This window comes from Symphalangus syndactylus, chromosome 2, assembly GCF_028878055.3.
Source record: "Symphalangus syndactylus isolate Jambi chromosome 2, NHGRI_mSymSyn1-v2.1_pri, whole genome shotgun sequence".
In the NCBI taxonomy this organism is placed as follows: domain Eukaryota; kingdom Metazoa; phylum Chordata; class Mammalia; order Primates; family Hylobatidae; genus Symphalangus; species Symphalangus syndactylus.
In genome coordinates this window covers 136,620,993-136,637,671 of record NC_072424.2, presented here as the reverse complement: position 1 = coordinate 136,637,671, position 16,679 = coordinate 136,620,993, and the positions used below count along the sequence as shown (strand labels likewise).

General features: G+C 51.0%; 1 protein-coding gene across 26 annotated transcripts in view; it reads right to left on the bottom strand.

Moving 5' to 3' along the window:
• Positions 1-64: 64 nt before the first annotated feature.
• SYTL3 (synaptotagmin like 3) overlaps positions 65-16,679 on the bottom strand; it is a 121,567-nt gene continuing 104,952 nt past the window's right edge. For all 26 annotated transcript variants that reach the window (XM_063632792.1, XM_063632783.1, XM_055268424.2 and 23 more), the window contains 6 exons: positions 13,740-13,842; positions 8,123-8,293; positions 4,784-4,889; positions 3,360-3,462; positions 1,427-1,632; positions 65-435 (listed from right to left, as the gene is read on the bottom strand). In XM_063632792.1, coding sequence (XP_063488862.1) covers positions 329-435; positions 1,427-1,632; positions 3,360-3,462; positions 4,784-4,889; positions 8,123-8,293; positions 13,740-13,842 — 796 coding nt within the window. In that variant the 3' untranslated portion in view covers positions 65-328. The remainder of the gene's footprint in view (positions 436-1,426; positions 1,633-3,359; positions 3,463-4,783; positions 4,890-8,122; positions 8,294-13,739; positions 13,843-16,679) is intronic.

Here is a 16,679-nt window from a genome sequence, read left to right as displayed (position 1 = left end):
TTACAGGGGGGAGTCACCATGCCCACCAGCCGGCCTTTTACCTCATTTGATAAGTACTGGAGGACACGGGTAACAATGTTTACTAAAATCTGGCCATTTTCTACATCTCAAAGAGGAGATAACCAGAGGCTTAGGTAACATTCATAATTGTGTTTAACTTACACACAGATACCAATAGGCGTTTAAGCCACAGGACAGGACCGCAGATGGGAGACAGCTCAAGGTCCAAAGGGTCTCCAGCTGGGACCCTGCACCTGGTTCGTAGCCCCACTCTGCAGACGCACAGTGCCTGATGCCTGCTGCAACCTGGAACCTTGAGGCGTTCATGTCAGTGCAGGACAAGGGTCATGTCTGTCCATAGATTGGGGCTGGAAAGGACTTTTTGCCACTGGAGCTTCGATTGTGAGCATGCATCCCCAACAGCTGCGTCTCCCTCTGTAAGAGAGGAAGACCATTTAGTCATGGTCGGGGAGGGCACCACTTCATCCCCTCTCAGCTCTTTAAAAATGACCAGCCAGAAGTTTTTCACCTCAAGTCCACATTAAAAGGCCAACCACTGATGACAGACGCTGCCACCACCACCCCACCCCCACCCCAACAAAGCTGGTGTTGAGACTGGGATTCACCCAGGCATCTGCTCTGCGAGGCTCTAACAGCCCGGAGTTCTGTAGTTTGAAAGTGAGGCGAGTTCTCCGGTTTGGTGGGCTGGATCTTCACCAAGGGAGTGGATAGTTGCACACCAGCATGGCTAGCTGGGTGGAGCTGTCTCAGTCTCGGGGCTGGGCTTGCCCATGGGAAGGGATTCTTAGAGGAAGACAGTATGCTTTGGACAAAATATCTTTGAAAAGCAATTGAGCAGTGAAGCTTATTTCTCTTCAGTCACTGGTTCTCAGTTAGAGGTCCTTGGAGATGTGTGCAGGTGTTTTTGGTTGTCATCAGGTCAAAGGGACACTGCTGGCAGCTAGAAGCAGTGCCAGGCACAGAACCTCACAGCAGAGGGCTTGTCCACCCACCATGCCGGCGGCGCCCTGCTGAGCAGCTCTGGACAGCGTTGCTGTTTTGACCACTTTTGATGAAGTACTTTCTGAATTGCCATTTGTTTAAGAAGATATTTTCATTTAAGAAAATAATCCTTTTATGATTGATACCAGAAACAAAAGCAAATATTGTACCTAGCCCATTTGGAGGCCTATAATTTTTGTTTCTTTAGCAGATCTAAATCTGATTTAAATTGTCAAAATACTTGGCTGTATTATGGCTCAGCTGTAGAGTAAAAACTAGACTTAGGAATTTCCAAGTAAGGCAGGCTAGGCAATTTCCAAACCAGTTAAGTCACTGCCCTGGTGGAAGCATTTTCATTCTTTGCATGGTACCCATTAGGATAATCACAAAGTACAAACGTTTGGGCTCAATATCTCAGACTTACTTGAATCAAGTCTGGCTCCTCCAAGCAAGCGGTCGTTCATTCCAAGGAGGGCCTGGTCCCAGACAGTTAACTCCAAGCTCGACTTCCTCAGCTGAGCTGGGGTTACGCCACTGAAGACAAATGAGTGTTTCCACTGGGGGCAAGCCTGCTTCTTCAGGACTGGCGACTTCAGTCTCAGTTTTTGTTGGTCTGGCAGAATGAGACAGCTGAAGAGGGAATACAAACCCTGCAATCACTGCCATCCACATGGCCTCCTCTCCTGAGGCCTGTGCGTCAGTGCAGACTGGAAGCACTAAGAAAAGTGCCAAGTCCACAACATCCACACCCTCCACAGTGAAGCAGGGTGGGAACCACAGGACTCGGCACATTTCCCTTAGGGCTGAATTCTCTGCATCAGGTATGAAGGGCGAGTTGCATGCTGAGGCCTCGTGGCCTTTTTTTTTTTTTTTTTTTTTTTTTTTTTTTGAGACGGAGTCTCTCGCTGTCGCCCAGGCTGGAGTGCAGTGGCGCAATCTCGGCTCACTGCAAGCTCCGCCTCCCGGGTTCACGCTATTCTCCTGCTTCAGCCTCTCCGAGTAGCTGGGACTACAGGCGCCCGCCACCACGCCCGGCTAATTTTTTTTGTATTTTTAGTAGAGACGGGGTTTCACCGTGGTCTCGATCTTCTGACCTCGTGATCCGCCCGCCTCGGCCTCCCAAAGTGCTGGGATTACAAGCGTGAGCCACCGCGCCCGGCCGGCCCTCATCTTAATCTTTCCTCCTTGGGGTGCCTCCCACTATGACTGCAGATGCACACGTTATCTCCTTTTAACCCTGTTCTCAGGAAAATCAACTCAGACAAGCTTGTCCAAGGCCATGCAGATAAGCAACAAGATTAGAACACAAGCTCAGTTCTTTTTTTTTTTTGCCTCCGTCGCCCAGGCTGGAGTGAAGTGGCGTGATCTCAGCTCACTGCAACCTCCGCCCCCCAGGTTCAAAGAAGACTCCTGTCTCAGCCTCCAGAGCATCTGGGATTATAGGTGCCTGCCACCACACCCAGCTAATTTTTGTATTTTTAGTAGAGATGGGGTTTCATCATGTTGGCCAGGCTAGTTTTGAACTCCTGACCTCAGGTGATCCACCTGCCTCAGCCTCCCAAAGTGCTGGGATTACAGGCGCGAGCCACTGCGTCCAGCTTGAGTTCTGTTTTTTTTTTTTTTTTTTGAGACGGAGTCTCGCTCTGTCGCCCAGGCTGGAGTGCAGTGGCGCAATCTCGTCTCACTGCAAGCTCTGCCTCCCAGGTTCACGCCATTCTCCTGCCTCAGCCTCTCCGAGTAGCTGGGACTACAGGCGCCCGCCACCACGCCCGGCTAATTTTTTTGTATTTTCAGTAGAGACGGGGTTTCACCATGGTCTCGATCTCCTGACCTTGTGATCCGCCCGCCTCGGCCTCCCAAAGTGCTGGGATTACAAGCGTGAGCCACCGCGCCCGGCCCAGCTTGAGTTCTATCTTGACCGTCGTTTTTCTCTTGTCACTGATGGGGAGTTTGCAATTCAATGTAATAATTAATGGTATTTGCCTTACTTTTAGAGGGGCCAATGCACCTGTACTGAATGAGAATGAAATGTGGACAGTCATGCGTTTTACCGTTGGTCCAAGAGGAGATGTTAAGCTCAGGAAATATTTACTGAACACACTACGTTTTCATGCTTGATTTCAAAACTGGCTTCCTGATATCACAAGAACTGAGAAGATTAGGGTTTTGGGTACTCCAGCATGTAAAATCCCGTGAATTTTCGGAAATCAGGGTCTTTCATATGTGTTATGTTAGATTTTCATAGGAAACTAAAATAAGATGTTTTAAGTGGCTTTTTGGTGTTCCCTGCAGGTTCTGGGCCGTGTTGTGTTGTATACTAGATCATCAATAAATATTTGATTACATCAAATACCTACCCCTTAACAAATGAGTTCAAGGTGCCATCTGGCCGCACAGGTAAATTCTTGGCTCCTAGCACTACCAAACAAAGTTGACCATGAAGTGACGGCTGATCTGTCCCTGGAAGGAAAGGCGGTATTCACTGTCAAACCATGTCTCCTGATACGTTAGTATGCAGTACTACCAGCCCAAAACCGAGAGCTCAGCTAGAGAATCTGCCACAGCCCTCAGACCCCGAGAGCAGATGGGAGTGGTGCAGTGGGCTCTGCGGACGCTGCCCACATCGTGCCGCTCTGTGGTCAGGTGGAGGACAGGGTGGAGGGATTACTAAGATCCTAGCAAAGGGTAAAGAGGAATGCAAGGAGAGGGAAGATGCCGAAGTTTGAGTCTAGTTGTTGCCAGAAGTTTGGGGGAAAGTGAGAGCCCCGAGACCCTGTCTAGGAGGTTGGGATGGCCACGGGGCACTTGCTGCTGGTCTGCTGGTGACCCCATGAACTTGGGTAGCAGAATTTCCTCTTCTAGCCAAATAGGGAGTCACCAAAATACACAACAGAAATGTGCATTCTGGGCCAGGTGCGGTGGCTCACGCCTGTAATCCCAGCACTTTGGGAGGCCGAGGCGGGCAGATCATGAGGTCAGGAGATCGAGACCATCCTGGCTAACACGGTGAAACCCTGTCTCAACTAAAAAAAAAAAAAAAAAAAAAAAAAATTAGCCGGGCATGGTGGCAGGCGCCTATAGTCCCAGCTACTCGGGAGGCTGAGGCAGGAGAATGGCATGAACCAGGGAGGCGAAGCTTGCAGTGAGCCAAGATCAGGCCACTGCACTCCAGCCTGCGTGACAGCAAAACTCCGTCTCAAAAAAAAAAAAGAAAGAAATGTGCATTCTCCTTGTCCTCCTTCCCCACCCTCCTCCTCCTCCACCCACCTGCTTTCCACATGCCCCACGTTAATTGAAGGAGTAAAATCTCCATAGGGTCCCTGAGGACCCACCTTCCTGACCTACTTCTTTTGCTGGGTAGCAGCTACCCACAGGCCTGGGGGCAGGGATTTCTCTCGTCTGAGCCCTGCAGGTACCAGCGCCTCGAGATGTGCTCTTGGCTCCACATTGTCATGGAGCCTCTGCTCTTCAGGAGGGGCCACGGTTTCCCCAGAGACCATCCAATCTGCCCCTGGAAGGAAGGCCTGGGGCAGTGTCCTTAGAGGAGTGTAGAGAGGGCATCAGGGGCCTCGTCTGCTTCTGGTCACCCGTTTCCCCCACTACAGGCTCCAGAGAACCTCTCCTGGGCTCGCTGCATCGCTCAGAAAGAGCTGCTGGAGCTGGGCACGGGGGCCATAGAAAGGAAATGCTAGAAACCTTTCACCCCACCTCAGTCTGCCTGCGGCACCAGGCTCTGCAGACAATGACACAGACAATGTCCAGGGGGCTGGAGGCCACTGACCTTCTTGAGCCTCTTGGAGTTTTCTGGGCCCTGAAGGGAGGACCAGCTTAGCCCGGACTGTGAGCTCTGCATTACTCTGAGGAACGCTGGCTTCGTATTTCTCCGCCTGGGGACAAGAGGCAGAGGTTAGGGACAGGATTCCCCAAGTCCCGAGAACCTTCTGGGTTCCCCTGGTTGTCTCAGCTCCGTCCACAGATGCTTCCCCCTGGCCCCTGCAAGGCCCTGGGTGGAGCAGGTGTGTCCGTGGCAGGACTGGTCTTCCTTCCATCTATGGTTTCACTCCCACCCTCCCTACCCCCAGCATGGGGAGGAACAGCTTGGCCACCCCAGCGAACCAGAGCCAGATGAGCCTGAGGAACTGAAGGGACTCGAGGGCACTGCACACTCCCTAAGACATTTCTACGAAAACCCAGACGCAGCCTGAGTTTGAAAAACAGAAATGAACTCAAGCCTCCACCCCATCCACCCCACCCAGGTCAGTAGAGATTCACGCTGCCCTTCCATGCCAAGGACTGGCACAGACGCTGGGGACAGCATGGGGCGTAGTCTCTGTCCAGAGCCACAGGGGGTGGCCCCTCAGGGTGTGGTGAGTCTGAGGACACCTCCCTGCCCACCGAGGCGCTTCTGTTGTGAGTGGTTTTACCAGAAAGTGAGTGAAGAGAGGGCCGGGAGAAGAGATGATCCTGAAATCCACACCGTATTTCTCCCAGTGGGGTGGGAGGAGAGTATTGGGAAGAGTCTAGAGCAGGGGTGGGTCCAGTCTTTCGGCTTCCCTGGGCCACATTGGAAGAAGAATTGTCTTGGGCCACACATAAAATACACTAACACTAACAACAGCTGATGAGCTTAAAAATAAATCACAAAAAAACTCATGTTTTAAGAAAGTTTATGAATTTGTGTTGGGTCACATTCAATGCCATCCTGGGGCCAGGCATGGTGACTCACGCCTGTGATCCCAGCACTTTGGGAGGCCAAGGTGGGTGGATCACCTGAGGTCAGGAGTTCGAGACCAGCCTGGCCAACATGGTGCAACCTCATGTCTACCAAAAATACAAAACAATTAGCCGGGCGTGGTGACGGGCGCCTATAATCCCAGCTACTGGGGAGGCTGAGGCAGAGAATCACTTGAACCTGGGGGACAGAGGTTGCAGTGAGCCGAGATCACACCACTTCACTCCAGCCTGGGTGACAGAGCAAAACTCCGTCTCAAAACAAACAACAACCACCAAAAAACAGAGCCGTCCTGGGCTGCAGGTTGGACAAGTTTGGTCTCGACACATCCGGTCCACCATGGCTCCTGCCAGCACTGAGAAGCAGCCCTCTCAGTTACCTTCAGAGGCCTCAGGACTCCTGGGAGCCCGCGTGGGCCAGCCCCTGTCTTCCTGGCCCTCAGGTGCCAAACGAGATACGGCTGCCTCCAGCCTCAGTGGCCAGAAACCGAGGCAGAACGGAGCCCAGGGGCAGGCCTGTGGGCGGACTCCCCACCCTGTTGGCTTTAGAAGGGATGCCTTTCAGCTCTGTGCCACCTGCTCCTCACCCACTTGCCAGGGCAGGCTCAGTCTGATGAGGCCTGGTGGCCGCCTGTCCTACGCCAGGCCCTGTGCTTGTTCCAGGCTTTGTCTTCGAGCTGATGACAGAGGTGTGGGAGAGGCAGGGTGCACGGGGGATTCAGCCTCTGACAGAAGGGAGTTCGGGCTGGAAACTCAGGGTGTCCCGGAAGAGCCAATGCTCTTCTGAGAGATGACAGAGTGGGGGTGAGAGGAAGGCATGGAAGCCAGATGCTTCGCCCACCCGCAGTGTGGCTGGGGCAGGAGCAAAGGGACACCGAGGCAGAAGATCAGGCCCAGAGACGGCAGGCGTCCTGAGCTCCAGGTCCTGGAAGGGATGCCACTTCTGGTAGGGGTAATCAGGAATGGCTTCCTGGAGGAGATGGGCTTTGGGTAATCTTGGGCTGACTTTGGATAGGGGATGCATTCCAGGTAGGCACTGGGAAGGGGAGGTCTAAGCCGGGACTCTAGTTTGGGGGAGTCGGCACAGGCAGTGGGAGAGTGGGCGTCGCCTGGAGGAGCAGGGAGGGGGCAGGTGGCTCACCAGGAGGCCTCGGCTGAAACCTGAGAAGCTTCCAGGCAGACACTGCAAATCCCAGCTGCACTGGCTCCAGAGAGGAAAAGAAGCCAGATGGTCCTTGTGCCTTATGTCCAGGTCGGAGCAGAAGGCTGGGCCTGCTGTGGGCCCTTGGCTGAGGGGAGTAGTCCATCCCGCTGGTTTTTTTCTTTTTTTTTTCTTTTTTTTTTTTTGAGACAGAGTCTTGCTCTGTTGCCAGGCTGAAGTGCAGTGGTGCGATCTCGACTCACTGCAACCTCTGCCTCCCAGGTTCAAGTGATTCTCCTGCCTCAGCCTCCCGAGTAGCTGGGACTACAGGCGTGCACCACCACACCCAGCTAATTTTTGTATTTTTAGTAGAGACAGGGTTTCACTGTGTTAGCCAGGATGGTCTCAGTCTCCTGACCTCGTGATCTGCCCGCCTCAGCCTCCCAAAGTGCTGGGATTACAGGCAAGAGCCACCGTGCCCGGCCTCCCCACTGGGGTTTTTAAAGAGATGGCAGAAGCCCACGTTTTTCATCCCTCGTGGTCTCACATGAACTCTCTCCCAGTCCGGGATCTGGACACAGCAAAGTACAAAGCAGCATCTCCAAGAAATGCTAACCTCTCTCTCAGGCCTCTTCTCCTACCTGCATAGCCTGGGGGACACGGATCCTAAATGGAGTCCATCAGCTCCTCTGACCCACCCCCAGCCCATGTGCTATCTATCTCCCGCTGTGCAATTCCGAACCAGGAGCTGGAGCCCCACATCCCAGCCAGGGCAGCCTCTGCCTTCCTCATAGCATTCGGTCCAGCCATTTGTCACCTATTATTGTTAGTTATTGTCACCTATTATTGAGAGTGGCTGGGGTTGAAAGGTTAGAAACAACACACTGTAGCCCCCAGGGGGACCGCATAGCTGCGGGCGGTGCCCCCAGGGAAAGGCATGGCCAGCTTCCAGCAGGTCAGCCACCAGCAAGGGGAGGCCTCCGCCAGGGGAAGCCACAGGACCTGATCCAGTCTGGTCTGTGTATGATGCTGAGGCGGGGGCTGTTCGGGTAACAGTTAAAACGAACCCTCCCCCCACCCCACCCACGAGAAAGTAACTATTTGAAAGTCAAAGCGCCAGGCCGGCGAACACACACTGTCTTGGGTCCAAGTCTTGCCAGGTACGTTTTCTCTTCTGGGATCTCTCTGAAAGGTGATTTATTTATCACAGTGGGGATGGAGGGCATTCAGTCCAAAACCACACATCACCTCGGCCCGGAGCGGATGCCAGCGGAAGGACTGTGTTGTGCTGTCTTCAAAGTCCCACGTGGCCAGAGGAATGATCACTTCTCCAAGAAACACTCTCCGGGCCAGCGTGCCCAGATGCCACACCGAGACCTGCAGCTGCCGGGTCACCAGCTGGGCAGGGGCCACCTGATACTGCAGAGGCAGAGCAGAGATGTCAGCTGGGCTCCTGGGGCCCGCACTCCTAGGATCCCCATCTCTGGACCCCACCTCCCAGGACTCCACTTCCCGGGGCCTGGCGCAGGCCTCCCTCCCACAGGCTGAGTCCAAGATGCCGATGCAGCCAGGGACCTGATGTGGTTAGGGTGGGTCAAGGTGCTTACAGCCAGGGTGGGGCGGGGGGTCCTCTCTCTGCTCAAGAACCCCTCCCCCTACTCCCCAGGTGCCCAGTGCTCTGCCTGGGGACAAGCAAGGGTAGCCCTGGTAGCCACTGAGCCCCTCCCACCCCCAATTCTTAGAACAAGACAAGGATGAAAGTCCTTGCCCAGCCCACGCCTACTAGCAATCAAGCCAAAGTCTATGCTCACACAAGATTTGAACTTGCATCTAAACACTGCACCCAGCCAGGCTTGGCCAAAAATACTGATAACAGGCCCAAAAATACTAAAAAAAAAAAAAAAAAAAAAAATTTTTTTTTTTTTTTTTTTGGAGACAGGATCTCGCTCTGTCACCAGGCTGGAGTGCAGTGGCACGATCTCGGCTCACTGCAACCTCTGCCTCCTGGTTTCAAGCGATTCTCCTGCCTTAGCCTCCTGAGTAGCTGGGACTACAGGCGCCCACCACCACACCCAGCTCATTTTTTTGTATTTTTAGTAGAGACAGGGTTTCGCCATGTGGGCCAGGTTGGTCTCGAACTCCTGACCTCAAATAATCCACCTGCCTCGGCCTCCCAAATTGCTGGGATTACAGGCGTGAGCCACTGCACCAGCCTGTATTTATTTATTTATTTTTAAAGCAAAGCATGAACTCCCCCTCCTCCATTCCCCCCAACACCACGTGTCTGCCCTGGAGGGACAGTGCCTGTGTTCAGGCATGCAGGGCCTGTGCTGGCTTGGCAGAGGCCAACACGATGTTCTTACTGTCCACACGGGGGCTCCCAACACACCCAAGAATGACGAGAGAACCCCTTCCCCAGCCAAGCATGGGTTCTGCCCCATACAGACTGGAGGCCGAAGGCCCCTGAGTGGCACCCAGCCCTTCCCAAGGTGTGGCTGACTCCACCTCAGCTTCTGAGGGCCTCACTTTAAGCTTATTAGTTGGATTTTCTCAATAATGAACAAAACCTACAAGTTATTGAACACTTATTTCATACCAGGCTTTTCAGATGCATTGATCTTTTTAGCTTTCACACGCACCCTACAAGGTCAGTATAATTCAAACCATTTTGCAGGTGAAAAAAAAGAAGCTTGGAAATTCAGTGACCGTCCCTCCCTTGGTCTGGTAGCCGACACTGCAGGCCAGATTCACGTGCACTGACTGTGTCCAGGCCCGAGTCTCGCTGCTGACCTCCGTGGCCCATGCTGCCCTCACTCCGGCGCTTGTTTGGGGTTTGAATGGTGACTCCTCGTGACACGGCTGTTGCTGTGAGGCCGGACACTTGCACCCATTTGCAGCAGCTGTGCAGTTTGTTTGCTTTGGGGTTCATCTCCTCATGCTCACCTTTACCCATCTTCCCAATCGAGGGCAAGATGGAATAAAAAGGAACTGAGACGCGGTAATTTCCCTCCTTCAGCCTCTGCAAACAGACGGGAGGTGCAGCAGGGTCGTCCCCTGCCCTGTTGGGGGCTGCCCGTAGGCTCTGTCCACACTTCTGACGTCTGCAGGCCAGGCACACATGGCTTGGCTGGCCAGGTTAGCTTCCTCAGTTCATTCCTCCTTTTCCTCCCCGCTGGAGTGGCTTGTGGCCATGGAGATGGGCATTTCTTGGGTCACATTCCCTTTTCTCCTGCCTTTGGGTAACTTTTAGCCAGTTTTCCCTCAAGTCTATGGGTCCATATCTTTTTGGGGGGGGACAGGATCTCACTCTGTCACCTAGACTGGAGTGCAGCAGTGCAATCTCAGCTCACTGCAGCCTGCACCTCCCAGGCTCAAGCGATCCTCCCACCTCAGCTTCCCAAGTAGTTGGGACTACAGGTAGGCGTCACCATGCCCGGCTAATCTTTTAATTTCTTGTAGAGACGGGGTCTCTCTACATTGCCCATGCTGGTCTTGAACTCCTGGGCTCAAGCCATCCACCCGTCTCAGCCTCCCAAAGGTCTGGGATTATAAGCGTGAGCCTCCACACCCAGCCCATGGGTCCATTTCTGTCTCTGCCCCACATTCAATCTCTGTCTGTAAACTCTGGATTGATGTGATTATTCCCCATATTCCAGCTACACTCCTTACCAGTTAGTCCAGGCAGCTGGCCAGCTGCATCTGCTGCCGAGAAATGAAGCGGTTACTGGAACACCACGCCACTTAGCAGGGTAGGGCTCGGGCCCCCAGGCAGCTCTCTCATCTCCAGCTGTGTGTGGGCGACGCTCAGGCCACTTCTCCTGGTTCCTTACCCATTGCTCGCCCCTTTCTGTCAATAGGCCTACTCTCTGCTATATATAGAATCTGCCTTTTCAAACCAGACCTATTTTCCATTGCCCTGTTAGGCCCACAAAGCTTGCTCCAGGCTCAGCTGGGAATGAGGTGTAAGGATCATTCGAGAGCAGGGCCGGGCAATGACCAATGTCACCCAGTGAGATCACTTCATCCTCTCCAGGCCCCCAGGACAGTGGTGTCAAATGAGGTACAAGTCTCCCTGGGTCCAGAAAGACTTGCCAAGAAGTGCTCTGCTCAGAAAAACTTGAGGATCAGTTTCTAGATCCTCACATGTGATGTGTACTTCTCTCAAAACTGGCTGGAGACAGTTCTCACAGCCTCATCCACCTGAATCATACTCTGATGGCTCACCCCAGGTCGCACAAAGCTCTTGGGTGCCGCACAAAGGGGTGACTGTGATTGGAAATACTGGCTTCTAGCGAGACTTTCAATGATGGATTGGCCTCCCCGGCTTCCCATCCTTTGCATCTTATGTGTATTTCTATTAAGGATGAGGCTGGCCGGTGTTGGGATATTTTGCATTTAGGATCGATTAGAGATGCCGATTATTTTAATTGTAACTGGAAAGTTTCCCAGGACTATAAAATATTCACAATATACTAGATAAGACCCATGGATAAAAATTTTAAGTGATATCTTTGAGATTCTGTGTACATTTTAAGGTAGGTAACCTTTTAACTCCAATTATATAACTAAATTTTTTTTTTTTTTTTTGAGACGGAGTCTTGCTCTGTCACCCAGGCTGGAGTGTAGTGGCGCTATCTCAGCTCACTGCAAGCTCTGCCTCCCAGGTTCACGTCATTCTCCTGCCTCAGTCTCCCAAGTAGCTGGGACTACAGGCGCCCGCCACCACACCTGGCTAGTTTTTTGTATTTTTAGTAGAGACGGGGTTTCACCGTGTTAGACAGCATGGTCTCGATCTCCTGACCTCATGATCCACCCACCTCAGCCTCCCAAAGTGCTGGGATTACAGGCATGAGCCACCACACCTGGCCTTATTTATCTAAAATATAGTCAATATGAAATGTTTATCTCATTTCATAAAGCTGTCTAACACAAAATAGTTAAACTTCCGACGAGTAACTTTGGATCTCTAATTAAAATGTGTGAGGGGATACACAGTTTTTCACAATTCTTCTAGCAGGTGCATGAACAGAACCGTCCGAAGACGTTCTCCAGTGACTTGCTGCTACACAGCGCCTGGTCCCACCACAGGGAGAAAGGACCCGCCCACGCCTGCTGAATCAGAATCTGCTTTTTTGTTTTTTGTTTTTTTTAATTAATTAATTTATTTTTTGAGACAGAGTCTCACTCTGTCGCCAGGGCTGGAGTGCAGTGGCGTGATCTCGACTCACTACAACCTCTGCCTCCCGGGTTCAAGCGATTCTCCTGCCTCAGCCTCCCAAGTAGCTGGGATTACAGGTGCCTGCCACTATACCCCGCTAATTTTTTGTATTTTTAGTAGAGACGGGGTTTCCCCATGTTGGCCAGGCTGGTCTCAAACTCCTGATCTTGTGATTCGCCCACCTTGGCCTCCCAAGGTGCTGAGATTACAGTTGTGAGCCACAGCACCCAGCCCAGAATCTGCATTAAAAAAAAAAATCCCCAGGGTCCAAGTACAGTCTGCATCTTAGAAAATAAGAAATTTAGGCCTGGCGTGGTGGCTCAAGCCTGTAATCCCAGGATTTTGGGAGGCCGGGGTGGGCACATTACCTGAGGTCAGGAGTTCAAGACCAGCCTGGTCAACATGGTGAAACCCCATCTCTACTAAAAACACAAAAAAATTTGCCGGCCATGGTGGTGGGCACCTTTAATTCCAGCTACTCCGGAGGCTGAGGCAGGAGAATCGCTTGAACCTGGGAGGTGGAGGTTGCAGTGAGCCAAGATCATGTCACTGCACTCCAGCCTGGGCAACCAAGAGTGAAACTCCATCTCAAAAAAAAAAAAAAGAAAAGAAGAAATGTTTTAAAAATGTAAATCCTATGTTACGCACACAAATTTTGAGAACCGCCAGTCCCCTTTGTGGCTTTGAGCTGTATTTCTAAGGACTCTCTAGGTCTCAGTTTCCCCGTGGGTAAATGAGGCTTCTAATAATTACCCCAGGCTGTATATAAAGCACTTGGCCACAGTAGGGACCCAGGAAACAAGAGCTATTATTATTTAATGAACTCAGGGCTCTGTGCCAGCTGCCCAGATGGCCCCTGGCTGGCAGCTCACAGACATCCCTAACTTGCCAAGAAAGGCAAACAAAGCCCTCTCCTGTCACAGGCATGAGACGAGGGGACCTCTGGCTGCCCAGCCCCGGTGGGGTAGCCTCCACAGGTTTGGGCTACCCCCCTCATCCTGCACCGAGATTGGGGCCACCACAGCCAGCTCTCTGCAGATACCAGACCTCAGCTGCAGCCTTCCACCCGACATCAGAGCGCGTGGCCCCATCTCTGCCCTCAACCATCAATCACATCTCTTAGTATCAAAGAACGTGAAAACCCAAACAATTCCTTTGTAAGATTTTTCATAAAAGGAGTCATTTTTAAAAAATAAAATTAGAAGAAACCTGAGTTTGTCAGAAATACAATAAAGGGGCACTTTTACAACGACAGTAACTCAGGAGTTTAATTTTCAGGGCACTCTGTTTGAGAGCACCTCTTTGATAGAAACATCCACTAAGACGAACTAATTTTTAAAATTATCCTGTGCCCCGGTATTAGCCCGAGACAAAGAGACAGCCAGGTTCTTTTTCACCATCTTCTCAGAAATCATTAATCAAAAGCCATTCCTGAGTCTGGCAGACTCTGCACTTTTCCTGTACAAAGGCTGACATTTATTTTCTACCAACTTAACACTGATTGACAGAGCTGCAAAGAAACATATAGGTGTCTGTGTTATATCTAACTGAGTCAAGAGTTTGAAAGCACCATCCACTGGACTCTGCCCCAGGTGCTCCACCTGGGCTCGGGAGGACTCTGCACAGGAATATCTGTCCAGCAAGTACCTTCAAGGTCTCCTGAAAGGTCGGGTCCACCGTGTTCCTTTGGACTCCAGTCTTGCGCTTTCCCTGGGAGGATCTGTCGGGCAGCAGGTAGGTCTTCACATACCTAGGGGCCAAACGCAGCGGGGACAGAGTGAGAACTCAGGGAAAGGGGTGGATAAAGAGTTTGGGGGCAGCAGAGCCCACAGGCCAGCGTTTTCTTTCCCAGGCTTCCTGCTGGAATTTTTGAGTTGATAGAAAGGACTTAATAGCCTAACAGTGAGCAACGTTGGTGCTGGGTGGGCAGCTTCTGATTCACGCAGTCTATGGTCAAATGCTGGCCACATAACCCTCTGGAATATTCCTGGGGGTGTGAAGCTCGTCCTGCCTTCCTCAGGCCCTACTCCATTTGGCGAAGACATGGAACCAGAGATTCTCTCGCCTGCCTGGATGTCAAGGCCATGAGCTGGATTCCCGTCCCTTCTGCCACCCACCGCCTGCAAAAGAAAAAAAGTGAAGTGGAAAGCATATGCCTCGCACCGTGCTGTGTCCTTGCAGGGGCCTCAAAGACTCTGCTCCTCCCAACCGCTGAGCAGCGGGATTCTGCTGAGTCTAGAGGTCGCACGCAGCATGACAGATGCCTCCATCTGCACTCACCCAGCCCCTGAAATCCAGGCGGAGAGGAAGACATGTCCTGTCCTGTTCTAGGCTGACCCCTCCATACAGGCCCCTACAATGCCCTTCATGGCTCCTCTGGCAGCCCCAGTGATGGCAATGACCAGCCCCCCGCCAGCAGCAGCCCAAGCCCCCTCTCCACAGGCTAGAAACAGGCCCCACTTTCCAAAGTAAAAAGTCACGGTGAGCCTCCCTCTATTTGTGCCCTTCTTTAGCCCCAGTCTTGGGCCTCTTCTTCCCCCTAGGTTAAGCTTTTTGTAAAAATACTTGAAATCGGCCAGGAGGCCGGACGTGGAAGCTCACATCTATAATCCCAGCACTTTGGGAGGCTGAGGTGGGTGGATCACCTGAGGTCAGGAGTTCGAGACCAGCCTGGCCAACATGGTGAAATCTTGTCTCTACTAAAAATACAAAAATTAGCCAGGAGTGGTGGCATGCACCTGTAATCCCAGCTACTCAGGAGGCTGAGGCAGGATCGCTTGTACCTGGGAGATAGAGGTTGTAGCGAGCCAAGATCGCGCCACTGCACTCCAGCCTGGACAATAAAGCGAAATTCCATCTCAAAACAAAACAAAACAAAAAACCCAAAAACTGGCCAGGCACCATGGCTCAGGGAGGATTCCATAAGCCAGGGATTTGAGACCAGCCTGTGCAATACATAGGGAGAACTCATCTCCAAGAAAAATGTAAAAGTCAACTGGGTATGGTGGTATGCACCTGTAATCCCAGCTACTCGACGCCTGAAGCTGGAGGATCACCTGAGCCCAGGAGGTCAAGGCTGAAGTGAGCCATGATAACGTCACTGCATTCCAGCCAAGGCTGCAAAGCGAGACTATGTCTCAAAAAAACAAAACAAAACAAAAAATCCCTCAAAACTCCATCTCTCATTCTTCGCAGTTCATTTACTCTTAAGTTATTGAGCATTACACATTCATGCAATCTCATATATGTAAAACAGAACATATAAAATATACCTATATGGTTGGAAGCATTATAATAAAGTGCACACCCATGTACCCGCCCCCCAGCTTAGGAAACAGAACATAACCAGTGACTTCCCTATCATAATCCTGCCCATAACCAGGTAATAACCATATTGGATTTTATATTTATTACCCCCTTGGTTTTCTTTATGGTTTCACCATTTTGATGTGTCTCCTTAAAGAATGTACTGCTTAGTTTTCCCTGTTTTCGAACTTTTATATAAATGGGATCATTCTGTATACATTCTTCTGTAATTTGCCTTTTTTCACTCAATATTATGTTTGGGATCCATCTATGTTGCTGTAACTGCCGCTCATTCATCTCTAATCCTACATATCTTTCCATTGAATGAATACACAAGTCATTTATCCTGTTGATGAACATTTGTCTTATGTCCTAGTTTTTTGCCCTGCTCATGGTGCACATGTGCAAGCATTTCTCTTGGCATATAACCAGGAGTGATAGGGTATATGCCCCTTCAACTCTCCTAGATGATGCAAGCATTTCTCTTGGCATATAACCAGGAATGATAGGGTATATGCCCCTTCAACTCTCCTAGATGATGCCAAATTATGAATTCAATCTCTTTAACAGATATAGGGCTATTCAGGTTTTCTATTTCATTTCATGTCAGTTTTGACAATTTGTGTCTCTTGAGAATGTGTCGATTTCAGCCAGGTGTGGTGGCTCATGCCTGTAATCCCAGCATTTTGGAAGGCCAAGGCGGAAGGATTGCATGAGCCCAGGAGTTTGAGACCAGCTTGGGCAACATAGTGGGACCTCATCCCTACTAAAAATCTTTTTTAATTGGCTGGGCATGGTGGTGTGCACCTGTGATCCCAGCTACTCAGGAGGCTGAGGCAGTAGGACCAGTTGAACTCAGGAGTTTGAGACCAGCCTGGGCAACATAGTGAGACCTCGTTTCTAGAAAAGAAAAGAAAAGAGAAAGAAAGAAAGAGAGAGAGAGAAAGAAAAAGAGAAAGAGAGAGAGAGAAAGAAAAAGAGAAAGAAAGAAAGAAAGAAAGAAAGAAAGAGGTGTTCATTTCATCTAAGTTGTTAAATTAGCACAAAGTTTTACATAATATCCCCTTATTATACTTTTTCCTTTTTTTTTTTTTTTTCCAGACAGAGTCTCACTTGGTTGCCCAGGCTGCAGTACAGTGGCACAATCTCAGCTCACTGCAACCTCCACCTCCCGGGCTGAGGTAATTCTCCCACCTCAGCCTCCTGAGTAGCTGGGACTACAGGCGTGTGCCACCACGCCTGGCTAATTTTTATTTTTTATTATTATTTAATGAGAGGGAG